At 43.8% G+C, this 15914-nt stretch overlaps 1 protein-coding gene across 3 annotated transcripts in view; it reads right to left on the bottom strand.

Moving 5' to 3' along the window:
* The window catches only part of MTR (5-methyltetrahydrofolate-homocysteine methyltransferase), a 93277-nt gene extending 80843 nt beyond the window's left edge, over window positions 1-12434 (bottom strand). For 2 of the 3 annotated variants that reach the window (XM_081824329.1, XM_081824327.1), the window contains exons 1-4: window positions 11932-12434; window positions 8056-8270; window positions 3825-3914; window positions 1587-1656 (exon numbers count right to left, since the gene is read on the bottom strand). In XM_081824329.1, the coding sequence (XP_081680455.1) occupies window positions 1587-1656; window positions 3825-3914; window positions 8056-8270; window positions 11932-11965 (409 nt within the window). In that variant the 5' untranslated portion in view covers window positions 11966-12434. The remainder of the gene's footprint in view (window positions 1-1586; window positions 1657-3824; window positions 3915-8055; window positions 8271-11931) is intronic. The other variant, XM_081824328.1, reaches the window with a different exon arrangement.
* Between the last annotated feature and the right edge of the window lie 3480 nt (window positions 12435-15914).

Raw genomic sequence — 15914 nt, 5'->3', positions numbered from 1 at the left:
TGGACCAACAAGAGGCTCTTTAAAGTCTTTATCACACTCAGTGAGACAATGCACAGATTTGACTGCAAATGTGTATCCGAGGATAGGAACTATCCCGGACCCCACCGGGAAAATTATGAAATACAGGGATGTGTACAGCTGATTGCCAAGCCAATCCAAAAGACTCTGAATTCTCGCCTATCGGGCTTCAAAGCGTTTCAGTAACTCTTTTTTATCTCCACAGCCATGTTTGGATAAATTACCTCCCCTTACTCTTAAGGAATCTTGAAGGTCCTGAACCTAACACAGATTCTACAAAAGCTCCTCACAGTAATGTTCAACTTGAAATGCTCTCCAGTATCGGGCTGCAGGCCCTTCACTGGGGGGAGACTATTAGATCAGGATTAACAATTATAAAGCCTAAAATTAAAATATGAAACTGGTCAAATCTTACTGTAAGCACTCTTTTAATAATTCTTTAATAACCTTTCCTCCGGGCTAGAGTCCAGGTGCTTCTAAAAGAGCCGCAAAAGTTAGGTTCATCTACATGTCATAACTGAAGCCGGGGGTACACGGCTCATCACCTTTGGTGATGGTAACCACTCAGTAACCTGGGTTACGCTTTACAACTTAAGTGGTGAAGATTACCAACGAGTTGATAACCCAGCCTTTGAACAGGTTACCTTGCCCAAAGCTGAACAATAATGTGCGTATAAGAAAAATGTCCTTATCTTTCCCTGCTTTCGCTGGTTTCACATTCTCTGACCCGCGACTCTGTTGGGGTAACAGTCTATGCACATCCGTGGATTTAAACACTATCTCCCAGAGGCAGAGTTCCCATAAATTGCTTCGGTCTTTCTTCATTAGTATGCTGTGCCTCACTTCCTAGCAATTTTGCTTTATATTTTCCCCTGTTGGCAATAATTTTACATTTCCAAATCTTAAGGGGCTCCATATATTTCTTCTATTCCTTTCCCTCCCTCAGAGCCTCCCCACCAGCTGGCGCCCAAGTCATGTTATGGCAGCCAGCCAGGAGGGTAGTTATTTCAAGAGGCCGCTTTTCATGTTCCAGCAAGGCTGAGTCTCATGCCACACTCCTGTGTGTGCTGCACAGAGCCTTCAAGGACATTAGGGATAGGACACAGAACATGCTCAAAAGGCAATGGCTCTTCACCTACAGAAGCCAATCACAAGGACGATGGTAGCTTCAAAGATATCTGAGAACATCAAATATCTTAATGTTAACCAACATAACTAGAGCAGGCAACTGTCACCTGAATGTGCTTCCAAAAGGAGAAAAATCACCTTAGCTGTAAACACGCGAAGAAGCTATAACTATGAAAAGAAAAAGTAACTATAGCTACAAAGTGAAGCTGGAACCCGCAGTAGAGGAAACCCTGAGCCCAAAACCCAGGGTGACAGAATCAATTCAGAGAGACCGGGGAGGGCTTGATTATGAAACTGCAAAGAAGTCACCTACCCACAGGTACGAAACAGCATCTGAAGTGTTGCTGGTGGGCCACTTGTCATGGAAGGGAAAAGCGCAATGACGACAGCACATGATAGCTGCGACTCTCAAAGGAGCCATCCTTGCAGCCGTGCCTTACCTGTCTGGAGAGACACCTCCTCGGCTGCCTTTCTGGCCACCCCCGCAGAGCACTTGTTCATCTGGTAGGCCTACACATCAACACAAACGTTAGCTAGCACTTCTCTCCCTCCACCCAATAAATTAGGGATTCGTGACCTTATAAAACCCAGTTTTATTCAGTAAGGAAATGTCGAGTGAATTAATAGGAGGTCTGAGCAAAATCTTAGCCAAGAAGGAAGCAGGAGAGCCAAGAGTCCTTGAGAACCACTCTGAGCTTCTTCCCCTTAGCCATGAGCTAACTATTAGAAAAAGGGCAATCTCTTGGACATCTGGTATGTCAAAGAGTAAGCTGATGCAGTTAAATCCTCTGCGAATCACAGAAAGCACAGGAATGGAAAAAGCACAGGCTTCAGAGACAGGAGACGGGGGTTCGAGGACCAGCTCTCTCAGGGCCTGCCTGGGCAGTTCCCTTAGCCACTTCTCCGGGCCCTGACTTCCTTCTCTGTACAGTGGTTGTACTCAGGGGTTCCGAACTTTTCGCAGATTATTAGCCTCTTTAGAATTTGGTAAAGGGCCATGAACCCCCTCATTAGGAAATAAAAAGTATGCACATACACACAAAATAATGCCTACAATTTAAAGAGGTTCATAGGCCTCCTGAAACCCTTTCCCAGAACAGGTTAGAAGGTGCTAGACTTGTGGTCTTCGTGAGCCCTTCTCAGATCCTATACACCGTGGTAATTAAAAAAACCAGAATATCCTAAAACAGGGGTTGGCAAACTCTATAGGTCCCAGGGCAAATCTAGCCTAGGCCAGTTTTATAAATAAAGTTTTACTGGGATACAATCAAGCTCATTCGTTTGCATATTGTTTACTGTTGCTCTTGCACTATAATAACAGAGTTGAGTGGTTGCTGTATATGGCCCACAAAGCCTAAAATATTCACTTATCTGGCCCTTTACAGAAAAAGTTTGCCAACTCCTGCCCTAAATCACACAAAACTAATCATTTTCCCTTGATAACCCAAAAGACGCGAGATCTCACAAAGTCCCAACATCGTGAGAGAAATCAGTGTTGCATGAAAACAGAGGCATGCGTCTGGAAAAATCCCACACAGACATGGGTACGGCAGCATCTACTATGTACTCTCATCATCCACATTTTACAAAATTTGAAAAAGGAGCATCATATTGATTAAAAAGAAACCAGATCCTTCACCCCACACCCACTAGGATGGCTACTATCAAAAAAAAACAAAAAACAAAAAACGAAAAAACAGAAGATAACAAGTGTCAATAAAGCCGTACAAAACTTGGAATCCTTGCATACTGCTGGTGGGAATATAAAATGGTGCAGCCAATGTGGAAAACAGTATGGTGGTTTCTCAAAAAAGGCAACAGAATTACCACTTCTGAGTATATATTCAAAGGAAATGAAAGCAGGGATGCAAACATTTTCTGTACACCCATGTTCACAGCCACACTGTTCACAATCACCAAAAGGTGGAATCAACCCAAGTGTCCCTAACAAACGAATGGGTAAACAAAATGTAATACACACACACACACACACACACACATACATACAGGAGAGCATTATGCAGCCTTAAAAAGGAAATTCTGACACTTGCTACAACATGAGTGAACTTTGAAAACATTAAGCTAAGAGTCATAAAAGGACAAAAACTGTATGAGTCCATTTACGTGGGGTACCTAGAGGAGTCAAGTTCATAGAGAAAGAAAGTACAGGGGTGGTTTCTGGGGCCCAGGGGGGTGTGGGGAGGACGGGGAGTTACTGAATGTAATGGGTACAGAGCTTCAGTTTTGCAAGATGACAAGAGTTCTGGAGATGGATGGTGGTGCTGGCTGCAAAGCAACATGAATATATTTAATCCCACTGAACCATACACTTAAAAATGGCTAAGATGGTCAATTTTATGTTACACGTGTTTTGCCACAATTAAAAAAAAAAACCTGCCACCCAGGTCATAAAAAGGGTGCACACACAGCTGATCGTTGCGCCTTTATCAGCAGCCACTGCTTAAAAGTATCATTTTTACCTGATTACTTGCCCATAAAAGAAATCAGTTAGAAACGAATGGTCTGCTGTGTTCATAAGCAGAGAGATTCAAAGCGTTTTCCCAGTCTGACCACAGGCATCAGCTTGACGCTGCAGCGTCTGATGGTTTTCTCACCAGCAACTATCAAGGCAGTAAATGCCCAGAAACATCTTAGTTTGAGAACAAGGGCATTCTTACCAAGTGTTCAAGGCCATAGTCTGCTTGGGCAATGTGAGTGCTGCTAAAAGTGTTTGTTTCGATGATATCTGCCCCAGCCAGCAAGTAATCCTGCAACGAGATAGCAATGTCAGTGCTCGGAGTTTCAAAGCCCCTGTCGCCCAGCAATAAACACATCTGTTCATCCCCACCAAACACCTTGTGACTGCTCCCTAAGCGCAGGCCCTGCACTAGAGGCCAGAGATGCAAAAAGATGCAAGGCTTTCAGAGAGAGGAATGTGGTATAAATAAACAAACGCAGAGCTTGAATTCAGACACAGTTCACATGCTAAGCTGGGTGAATGGAATCAAGTTCCTTAAACCCTGAGTTCCAGTTTCTCATGGAAAGTACTAGAACCCAGCTCCATGGCATGGCTGTGTGATGACACAAGTTCTGACCCAGGATGGCGCTCTCCAGCCTCAGCACAATTTGATCCCCACTGGCAACGGCTCTACGTCTGAGAGCCCAGTCCTGCCCGTAATTGTTTCAGTCTCTCTCTCTGCGGGTCCCTCTGAGCCAGATCGGCACTCCTTCTAGAACCCTGAGGATCTCGGTGCCTTCCTATCCTCCCTGTTCGAAACCCATCTTCCTCATTTCACTCTTTGGACGACACCTCCACAACCTCAATGCGATGAACACTCTGGAATCCCTCAACTCCCTTGATTTTCCAATAGTGACTAAACCCAACCCCTCCCCAACTGATGAACACCTGTTTACAAAATAGCTGGGAAATGAAAACCAAGATTTACACATATTTATAATAAGTCACAAACATCCTAAATATCCACCACTGGAAAAAACTAAATAAGCTAGAATGTATCCATTTTATAACATGCTTTGTGGCAGTTAAAAACATTGTGTATAGCTACATATACTGACATGGAAAGATCTCCAAAAATATTGAGTAGAAACCAAAATTGATTGATATGTAAAATGGGACACCATTAAGTGTAAAGCATGCATGTATACAACAGTATGAGTTTTCTACAGGTAAGTATGTATACACATATATATGTACGCATATCTGGAAAGAAATCTGGAAAGACATACAGCAATTAATGTAAATGGTTATCTCAGGAGAAAAAATAGAAATTTGGAGTAGTGGTCAAAAGTGAATTTATTCTCATCTATGGGTTTTGTTTTATGAGAGCAAATTAAATTAAAAAAAAAAGAACAAGAAAAACTGGAAACAACATTAATGCTTAGGAATAAGTGAATTAGTTAAGTAATTAATAATATATACCTAGAATACATTATGAAGTTATTAAACCATGTTTCAGAATATTTAATGCTCATGTATACAGATAAAAATGCAAATTATAAAACAGTACAAAGGAATATAATTAAAATTTAATTTTTAAAATCCCAATATAAATACTAGATTAAAATGTAAGTTAAAATATGTGAATGGATAGTAGTTATGTCTTGGTATTGATATGTCCTGGTTTTGATTTTCTCTTTTATGATTTTCTTTTTTTTTTTTTTAAGATTTTATTTATTTATTTGTCAGAGAGATAGAGAGAGAGAGCACAAGCAGGGGGAGCAGCAGGGCAGAGGGAGAGGGAGAAGCAGGCTCCCCACTCAGCAGGGAGCCCGATGTGGGGCTTGATCCCAGGACACTGAGATCATGACTTGAGCCGAAGGCAGATGTTTAAACCATCTGAGCCACCCAGGCATCCCTCTTTTATTATCTACTTTTTTTTTAAGCAATAAACATGTATTGTCTTTACAATTAGGGAAAAAAATTTCTAAGTTCACAGTTTTCTCCAATTTTGTGTAGATTTGAAAATTTCCATACTGTATAGTTTTCTACAGGTAAGTATGTAGGGATTTCTTCTAGCTCTTCATCCTCTCTCTGTGCCTTTTCTCCTGGCTCAATATCCTCACTTGTGGACTCCAGGCAGGACGTCCCTCTATTCCAAACCTATTCCAAACCTATTCTTGCCAATTTCCAAACCTATTCTTGCCAGTTTAAAAAACGTGTGATCTGAGGCATGCTACTGAATTTCTCTACTCCTCACTTCTCCCATGGAGAACGCTGTCAGGAGTCAAGGAGAACGTGAAGGACAGCATTTGTAGATGCTAACAGAGGCTCTGACTTCTGTCTCCTGAGAGAGCTGCTATGGGCTAGCAATGCCTGAGGTGCTCACCCGCACTCCCTGCGGACAGCTCCCAAACACGTTTCCCTGGGCAGAGCCCAAGGTGTGGTGACACCAGCCCTTGTGGTATGTCAGCCACAACCATGGGAACTTTTGGGAGAAAAAGGTGTATTACTCACAAGTCCTGGAGGGTACAGGTATGCCCAGGGCCATGCTTCAAAGGGCGAGGGGCAGATGGGCGGTGGGGGTGCTGAGCACAGACATGGGGTTCTGCCTTCTTGGGGGGTACAAGGATGGGGCACCTAGGGTTTCACAGTTTCACTCTTTACTGCTGAATTTAAAACGGAAGAGTGGGGATCAGGGTGTGGAAAGGGAAAAATGAGAACAGTCAGTTGTCTGGGTCATCCAGGTCTCTCCAAGAGTGGAACTCATGGGTGGGAGCAGCCTGCTATCTAGTTGTTCAGCGAGTAGCAGCGTCATGTTTAATACAAGAGAGATGTCTCTGAAATGGATATCTTGGCAATCCAAAGCCTGATGTCAGACATTTACATTACCACCAAAGCAGCTTACTGTCAGGCACCTACATTACAAATATAACTTGGACAATTCCATTAAAATTAAACACCAGGGGATCTGATCTGTGGTCACTAGCTCCACTAGAAATAGCCATGTGTGAAAAAAACACAGTCTGTTTACCTTCTTCATCCATGAACACGACATGCTCTCCATATCTCCAGCTAGTAAATGCGCCCCCAGAAATGGGACACCCAGGTATACTTTATTGTATTTACAGCCATTTTTGTTTCATGTACCTATCATGGGAACCTCACTGTTCCATCTAGATGCCTACCTAATACACAGAGCAAGGATTCTTTCCTCTATTGAGCGCCTCCTATATGGGAGGCACCCGGGTGGCTCAGTCATTAAGCATCTGCCTACGGCCCAGGTCATGATCCCAGGGTCCTCGGATCGAGCCCTCCGCCAGGCTCCTTGCTCATCGGGGAGCCTGCTTCTGCTTCTCCCTCTCCCTCTGCCTCTGCCTGCCACTCCCTGTTTGTGCTCTCTCTAATAAATAATTTTTTTTTAATAAAAAAAGCGTATTTGTAACCATACCAAGCAATTCATACCCATGATGACATTCCCAATCGACTAGGATTTTATAATAGGATTTAACTACATATTCTCAAGGCCTAGCAGAAACACTTAGTTACCATTCTTCTGGCAGAACCACACCTTTCCAAGGACCAATTTTCAATCATCTAGGACCTAGAATTCCCATTATGAGCAAAGGAAAGGCATTCTTAGCTTTTCTTCAAATGAACGCCATTCTGCATGTAACCTAAAACAAAGTCTTGACCACGCAAGAGAATGATCCCTTCCATTCCCGATGGATCATTTAATCACAAAGTGATTTGTTTAAATGACTTTTTTTTTTTCCTTAAGAAGAGCCTGAACACACCTACAGCAATGCCCTTCTCCAGAAAATAAAACTTTCTCACTTCACTGGTAAATACACTTTGTCCTAACTGAATCCAGACCAGGAAAACAGATTCAATCACCTCAATATCTCTTCTGGTTGTAATTCTATGAAATTATGATGATAACCTATCAAACAATTTCGTTCTGTGTTTATTTCTAAATTTTAAAAACCTACCGCCCCCAGTTCCTCATTTCTTTATGCCGGCTAACCGTTTTTATTGGAGACAGAAAAATGGAATGAAAGAACGTAGGATTTCAAGTGAGAAAGTCTCCCTAACATTAGGCTCTGGGAGTCTCAACTTCCAAATCTTCAAAATGAGAATAACCACCACCTTTTGGTTTTTCTTTATCGGGACTGTTGTGGTGACTTAGGTAAAGTAGTGTATGTGAAAAGCCCAATTTGCCCAAGATTTTTATGGTCTTTCACTGGAGTTTAACTGTCTCGAAGGCAGACAAACTACCTTTCTCATCTCCTTATCCTGAATGCTCATCGCAGTGCAAGACCTTTATCTTGTGCCCAACGCCTTCTTTGTGAACAAATCACCTCTTTATTCTGTACCTTCTAGAGCCCTCAATATGCGGAGCGGCTTATAGGATAATGGACTGAGAACAGGAGACACGGCGGATACTATACCTTATGGATTTGGTAAATGACATTGGGTTGCGTTATACTTAAAATGTCATTGTTGCCTTTCAGCGGCCTGGCGTGATCTTGAAATTCGTGACCTCGGAAGTCTTCTTCACTTAGCTTATGCCGCTGGATCATGGTCCCCATCCCTCCATCCAGCACCATGATCCTCTCCTGCAGAATGGCTTCAATCTCATCCTGCAGGCTTTTCTTCACACCTGCTTCAAAGAAAGTGAAAAATCTGACTTTCAAAACCAGGGGGAAAAGATGTGTGGAAAAGGTTTCTTTTTTTTTTTTTTTTTTTAAAGATTTTATTTATTTGCGAGAGAGAGAATGAGAGACAGAGAGCATGAGAGGGAGGAGGGTCAGAGGGAGAAGCAGACTCCCTGCCGAGCAGGGAGCCCGATGCGGGACTTGATCCCGGGACTCCAGGATCATGACCTGAGCTGAAGGCAGTTGCTTAACCAACTGAGCCATCCAGGCGCCCAAAAAAAAAGGTTTCTAAGAACTACTGGAAAGCCACAGAAACTATGGTGATTGGAGTCCCTGAAAATTCCTAACATGGAGCCTCCTCCTTGGTCAGCTTTTCTTGGATACCCTCAACACAGCCCACATCTACTGTCCCAGACCTGTTCTCTTTTAGCTCCAAATCCTTCTCCCTCTGTAGGAGATTCTACCTAATCCCATTCAAAGAAGTCTTCTATTGGGAGCTCCAAAATTCACCCCACCCTCCACCTCATAATCCTCTTACAGCTTGGCTTACGCTACTTTCCTTCTCTCTGCACTTAGGGAAGATTCGCACGTCTGTACCCACTGCAGGTCTGTCTGTACCCACTGCAGGTCTGACGGTGAAAAGCATGCCTCTATTCCTCCTCCCATTTTCATAAAAAATCTAAGCACTTTCCCATGAGGTCCCTATGGTATTCACTTCTCAATCCAGAAATATAAACTATTTTTGGTCTTTAAGACAGTTTAGTATTTACCATAAAACAACCTCGCCCCCACATATACAAGTTCTGAGATCTTGTGAAAGGAGTCATCATATATGCAAGAAATCAAAGCTTTTTTTTTTAAACTCTAAACCAAACATCTGATTTTTTATTAGAAATTTGACAAACATATTCTATAATTTATGTGGAAGACTAAAAGTCCAGAAAAGGCTAAGTTAACTTTGAAAAAGTAGAAAGAGGTTATTTGACCCACTAAATATTATAACATACCATAAAACTATATTCCCATGAAAAAGGAAAAATAAAATATAGTATATCTTCATTACTTAGAATAGAGAAAGAATTAAGTCTCAAAAAGCCCAACCTATAATATTAAAAAAAAAAGATGAATTTGATTCCATAAAAACTAAGGATTCCTATGAAATGAAAGTTACCATAAACAAAAATAATAAACAGATTATGGATTGGGGGAAGATTTTGCAATGTCTAAAACTCAAAGGGACTAACAGCTATAATGCACAAGGAACCCCTACAAAGATACGAATAGTCAAGGAAGAAGAAAATAATACCCAGCAACTATATGAAGAGATGCTCAAACTCATGAGCGAAGATGTGAATTAAAACAAGATGATACGCATTTGCACCCAGTAGATGGACAATAATTAGAAAACTGGATAATGCCAAAGAAAACCTGAACCCTCCAGGATGCTTGCTGGACAGAGCCATTCTGGAGAGCAGCCTAGCAGAACTTGGTAGAAATTAAGTATGCGGAAAACCCAGCAATCTCAATCCCAGGTGTATTTCCCAAACAAAATCTCAGATTGATCCGTCAGTAACACCGAAGAGGATGTTTGTAGGAGTGGCACGTTGGAGACAATGTTGGGAAATGGCCAAGTAAAATGTGGTGGATACTGGTGGGGAACACTGCACTGCTATACGATAACGATGGAATACTGAGCGAAAGGGTCAGAAATCGTCAACTTACCAAGATACTATTTACATAAATTAAAAATACACAGACTAGAGTACAAGGAAACGTATGAAGACATAACAATATGGGAAACAGGCCACCTGTGGGAGCAAGAGAACTGTGAACAGAAAATGAGATTAAGGGCGCCTGGGTGGCTCAGTCGTTAAGCGTCTGCCTTCAGCTCAGGTCATGATCCCAGGGTCCTGGGATCGAGTCCCGCATCGGGCTCCCTGCTCAGCAGGAAGCCTGCTTCTCCTTCTCCCACTCCCCCTGCTTGTGTTCCTGCTTTCGCTATCTCTCTCTCTGTCAAATAAATAAATAAAATCTTTAAAAAAAAAAAAAAGAAAATGAGATTAAATGGGATACATAATAAAATGGGAATTGCATGCATTGGATACAAAACTCCCCTCCAACTGAGGCCCTTAAAAATCCCCTGCTTCTACATCATCCACATGCTTATTTATCCTTTAGGGGATAAGATTTCCCTTCTAGAGAAACTAAGAGGTCGTCCTGCCGGATTTGTTGGTTTAAGTGTTCACTGTTCTTATCCTCATGTATTCCCCAAGCTTTTCCAGTAGGGGGTTATCATTCACTGGCTTCTAATCACTGCTGCCCCTCCAGAACCTTCTCATAAGGGTAAGCCACCTTAGCAATTCACCTTTCCTTGGTAAGGTGAGCAGTCACTGAGATCTTCCATGAAGAACAATGATAACCTAAACACCCTCATATTTATCTATATTCGGTTCATCGCATACTGAACATTCTGTACAGTTTATTCCTGACTAATCAGGTTCTTAACAGAGCAGATTCTCCCCAACATCTCTCACAGTGAAAACAAAAATATATAGCTCTGCATTTCCCCCATTTAGCCAAGGCATTCTGCTGCTGATAAATTTAGATGAAAGGGAAATCACGTATTTCCTTTTTTAATTAAATGGAAAGGCAAGAAGTCATGAAGCAGAGATATTATTCAAAGAACTCTATGATCTGCCTCTCTAGCTCTTCTTTTATAGCAACAGTGATAAAATGTTTCACAGTCACCTTTCCACTGGTTTCAAGAACAATTTTACCAGTCCCACATCAGAACCCTAGAATCAACAGGGTCACTGGCTCACCTCTGATAAATTTCCTTCTGAGTTATGAATTCAGTATTCACCCCCTGCCAAGCTGAACACCCTCATTCCCCCACAGCCAGCTATACTCTGTCTACTTAGGACTGGTTCTCTTCTTTCTACTTTTCCTACCTCATACCTCACATGTTTTTATGGGTATGTTTGACCACAGATTTTAACCAGGGATGACCTTAGAGGCCCAGATCTCATTATAAAGCTGAAATTATTGTCAGTTCTTAAGCCAAACTCGTTTTTTCTCATTAATCTCAGAGCCATCCACATCAGAATCACTTGAGATTGCTACTCCGCATCACGACTCACTGCTCATTTTACACAGTGATTCTATGCCACTGGAGTTTGCAGAACGACTGCTCTAACCCTGGAAAAGAAACGTTTCCTGTAAGTTTTAAATAGTTCTCTGGGTTTCCTTATCCGTCCCTCAACACGTGAACTTTCTTTGTATGAGCACAGCAGGTGCTCAATAAATATGTATTGAATTGAGAACGTTAACTCGGGCAAAACTTTCATTGCGCCCCGCTGGAATACGTTGCACCGAACTGCAAAGTTACTTTGACATGAAGAGGTGTTTCGGGCGCGCGGGGAGAGAGCAGTGCCTCGTGGCTGCTGATGGTCTGTCTGTCTGGGGAGGAAGGGGTGCAGGTGGGGAAGGAATCCAGCAGAACAACGTGGAACCTCCCGGCCCCTCCGCCAGTTCAAAGGTGCCGCCCTCCCGCCCGCGAGGAAACCTGGCGCGCCTCTCCAGGTGGCGAGGAAAATTACCCCAGGGATTAGGAGCCCACAACAGGAGTCAATAAACAACCCAACCGCGGAGAGCGGGTGGCAGCGTTACCGGAAGGCGTCAGCTCTGGCAGCGCGGGTGACATGCCGCCGAGTCTCCTCCTCCGCAGGCCAGGGGCGAAGCCGGGAAGTCGCACTCTGCACAGGAGGACAGGGCCAAGAGCGACGCCAGGCAGCACCGGCCTCAGAGGCCCAGGTCGCTGGGGGCACCGAGGGCCCCGGAGCCCGCGGCGCCCGGGGCCTTCCGCGCACAGCACGCCGCGCGGGGGACCTCCCGCGGGACCTGGGCGCGGCGTGGGGATGACAGGCGCGCCCTCGGCCGCTACAACGCTCGAACACGTGCTTTCTTCCCGGTCACCCGGCTTGTCCTCGGCGCGGGGCTGGGGGCCACACACGCGCGACCCGAAGTCGGGTCGCGGGAAAGGCGCAGACTGGACCCGAAGAGGAGGACGACGTGGCGCCCGGGGCGCGGGACCGAGGATCTCAGCCCCTAGGGCTTTGGGACACCTTACAACGTTAGTTTCTCCGCTCAATCTAGCCTCTGCGTGGGAGGTCCTGCCCCTTCCGGCCTATGATTGGTCTGTACGAGCACGTCACGGGTATTGGCGGATCCATTTTAACCAATCACCTGAGGGTTTGCCCCAGGGCTCTCTGGGAGATGTAGTCCAAGGTCCCACGCAGTCAGTGTTGCCGGAGCCCAAAACTGTAAGTGCTGCGGAGGCTGGGCGCATCTCCAAGCCCGATATCCGGCAGTGCGGCCTTCGTGGCCTCTCCGCGTTTAAGTCGTGGTGCGAAGTGGGCGCTGGTTTCAACCTGTTGTGGTGTCCAGAGCGGGGAATTTGGAGTCAAGACCAAGTTCTAGTCACGTTTTGCTACAGACTGGTGCGGGGCAAGATAATTAACCTGAGTCTCACCACTCTACAAGCAGGAAATGATAGGGTGGCAGTAACTGCTATTTTATAAGATTGTAGCAGGGAGAAAATGAGATCGCGCGAACGCTCTATGAAAACTCTTAAGTGCATATGTGCGTGTTAATTGTCACTTACTGACAGTATAACTATGTATCATGCATTGGGCTACGCACTTGGAATGCAAAGAAAGACAATCTACATCTCACCCCCGGGGGCAGCTGTCTTGGAGAAAGAACTCACAAACTAGTTAAAACTAACAATTGAACAGGAAAAAAATGAGAACCACATACAGTGTGCCAAAAGAGCTGCATTAGGGGCGCCTGGGTGGCTTAGTTGTTAAGCGTCTGCCTTCAGCTCTGGTCATGATCCCAGGATCCTGGGATCGAGCCCCGCAATGGGCTCCTTGTTTGGTGGGGAGCCTGCTTCTCCCTCTCCCACTCCCCTTGGTTGTGTTCCCTCTCTCGCTGTCTCTCTCTCTGTCAAACAAATAAATTACATCTTAAAAAAAAAAAAAAGGAGCTGCATTACTCTAAGGGTTTTGGGGGAAAGCTTCAAGGAAGTAACTGGGACTTGAAGTAAGAGCTCTCCAGGGGGAAGAAACTCCCTGAGTAGAACACAGCACTTGAAAGAATTTGAAAATAAAGGACAGCTCTGTAAGGATGAGCATGGTAGAGGGGAGGAAAGCAAATGAATCTAGAAAAATAAAATTGAGACCAAATTGCGAAGTTTACTGATCTTTTTATTTTAAAGTACAAATTTGCATGCCACTCTCATTTTACTGTATGTAATTATACCTCAATTTTTTATATCTAAAATAGTATAATAATAATGTGTATAGCATCTTTGCCAAAAATGGTCATACTCGGAGATGGAAAAAGAGGAGTGGGGGAGAATGGAACAAAGAAGAGCGTGGGAGGGATAGAATGGCGGTAAAGAGCTGAGGATCTTGTTAAGGTTGTAAGGTTTTAAATTATCACCTATCTCACTGTTTGTTGAGGTGTCCCTTAGGGGGAGAGAAAAAAAAAAGTCTTTTGGGTACCTAGTTACTTAGTATCCTCTATCTTAGCAGAAATTGCAGGAATTGTGGATCAGACTCTGTGTTTAACAAGCCATCAGATATTTGCTTTGTCAGCTAAAACTGACCAGACCTAGGGTTTTCTTAGTCTTAAAAGAGTAGCAAATAAGACTAAAGGGGCCGTGAATTCCTAGTACAGAAACTCGCACAACTTAAAGAAAAGTTCCAAGAATACTGTTATGGGTTGAAATGTGTCCCCCAACAGATGCAATTGAAGGCCTAAACCCTAGTACTTCAGAATGGAACTTACTTGGAAATAGAGTTGGTGCACATGTAACTAGTTAAGATGAGGTCCAAGGAGAATGGACCCTTAGTCCAACATGAGTGGTGTCCTTGTTGGAAGACGAAAGAGATTCACAAGGAAAAAACAGCCATGTGACAGCAAAAATAGAGGTCAGGATGGCCCCGCTGACACCTTGGTTTTAGACCTGTAGTTTCCAGAACTGTGACCCAGTACATTTCTGATGTTTTAGGCCACCCATCTTGTGGTACTTCGTTACACTAGGCCTAAGAAACTAATACAGTTGCATCTGTAGATGAGGTAGGACCACTGAGACAAAGCCTCAATTTCTCTATTTCTGTAGTAAAGCATCTATTATCTTATTTTGATGAAAATCTGCTAGCCCACCCCCCCACCCTCATCTTCACCATCTCATTAGGCTCATCCATCACACATCCAGTATGTAGAGGTACAACTCCAAAAACCCCTCGGTTGTTTTTTGGTTGTTCTGGGGTTCTCTCCCAGCGGGTTTGTCTTCATAGAAAGAAACTCTGATTGATGAACCTCAATCTCCAACTCTTACTGTATGCCAGTAAGTAAACTGTATTCTAGCTTTATACATTATTCTGTGGCTTTGGGTGGCTCAGTTGGTTAAGCATCTGCCTTTGGCTCAGGTCATGATCTCAGGGTCCTGGGATCAAGCCCCACATCAGGCTCCCTGCTCAGAGGAGAGTCTGCTTCTCTCTCTCCCTCTGACCTCCTCCCTACTTGTGCACATTCACTCTCTCTCTCTGTCTCAAATAAATAAATAAAATCTTTTAAAAAAAAAATTCTATGGGCTTGATTGTGTGTGTGAAGCCCATTGGGTTGCTTTGGTGTCCTGCTAGTCAGAGTCTTAAGAATGTCAGCTGAGAGTCAGTTCTGGAATAAGGGATTGCTACCCCTGGAGGGTGTCAAGGTGACCATGGCTTTCCCCAGAAGACTCTTGACTTTGTCCTTCTTCCCTCAAATCCTTTCATAATCTCAAGATTATGACCCACTCCCAGAGTCACATAGGTCAACAAGCGCTTTGATAACCCACCTGGATGGTAGTAATTGAGCTGAATTTATGGAATCTGTGATATACAGTATTGTTGCCAAGTACAAGGTAGTAAAAAAGAATACAAAGGAAATTTGAAGTTATTTTATTGTCACCAATAGCCCTACAGAGGCCTTGCTCCCCCTTTTCTCCTGAATGAAGAGAATTACCATCTCTCTCTCTGTAGGACTTTGGCACCTGGGGAGGTCAGTTGGCTCAATTCGTTCCACCTGCTGCACTAACTCCAAAAGCATTCTTTTTTATTTTATTTTATTTATTTATTTGAGAGAGAGAGCACGCTTTAGTGGGGAGGAGGGGCAGAGGGAGAGGGAGAAGCAGACTCCCCGCTGAGCAGGGAGCCCAACGCGGGGCTCGATCCCAGGACCCTGGGATCATGACCTGAGTCGAAAGCAGACACTTAACCCACTGAGCCACCCAGGCGCCCCTCCAAAAGCATTCTTAGTCATCAAAAGGTAGCTCATCTTCGACCTGGCTAATTACGCCAGCACCATATGTAGACATCACATTTGACTAAAAGGAAATACAAAAAAATGGGCTTGATCTGGTTACATGGTAATACTAGCTCTTGTGTATGGAACTCTTAAGTTCTTACGTGCCATCTCTTATTTTAATCTTCATTCTTATAAAATAGGATTCATATATTTGTTCCTATTTTAGAGAGGCAGAAATTAAGCAAGAAGGAAATATCCAAGGGCTCATACAACTAGAGAGCAGTAGAGTGGGGACCCAG

The sequence above is a fragment of the Leptonychotes weddellii genome, chromosome 6 (assembly GCF_054177405.1).
Source record: "Leptonychotes weddellii isolate Sample4059 chromosome 6, ASM5417740v2, whole genome shotgun sequence".
Lineage (NCBI taxonomy): Eukaryota > Metazoa > Chordata > Mammalia > Carnivora > Phocidae > Leptonychotes > Leptonychotes weddellii.
The sequence above is the reverse complement of the archived record's forward strand: the minus strand, read 5'-3'. Positions and strand labels throughout refer to the sequence as shown.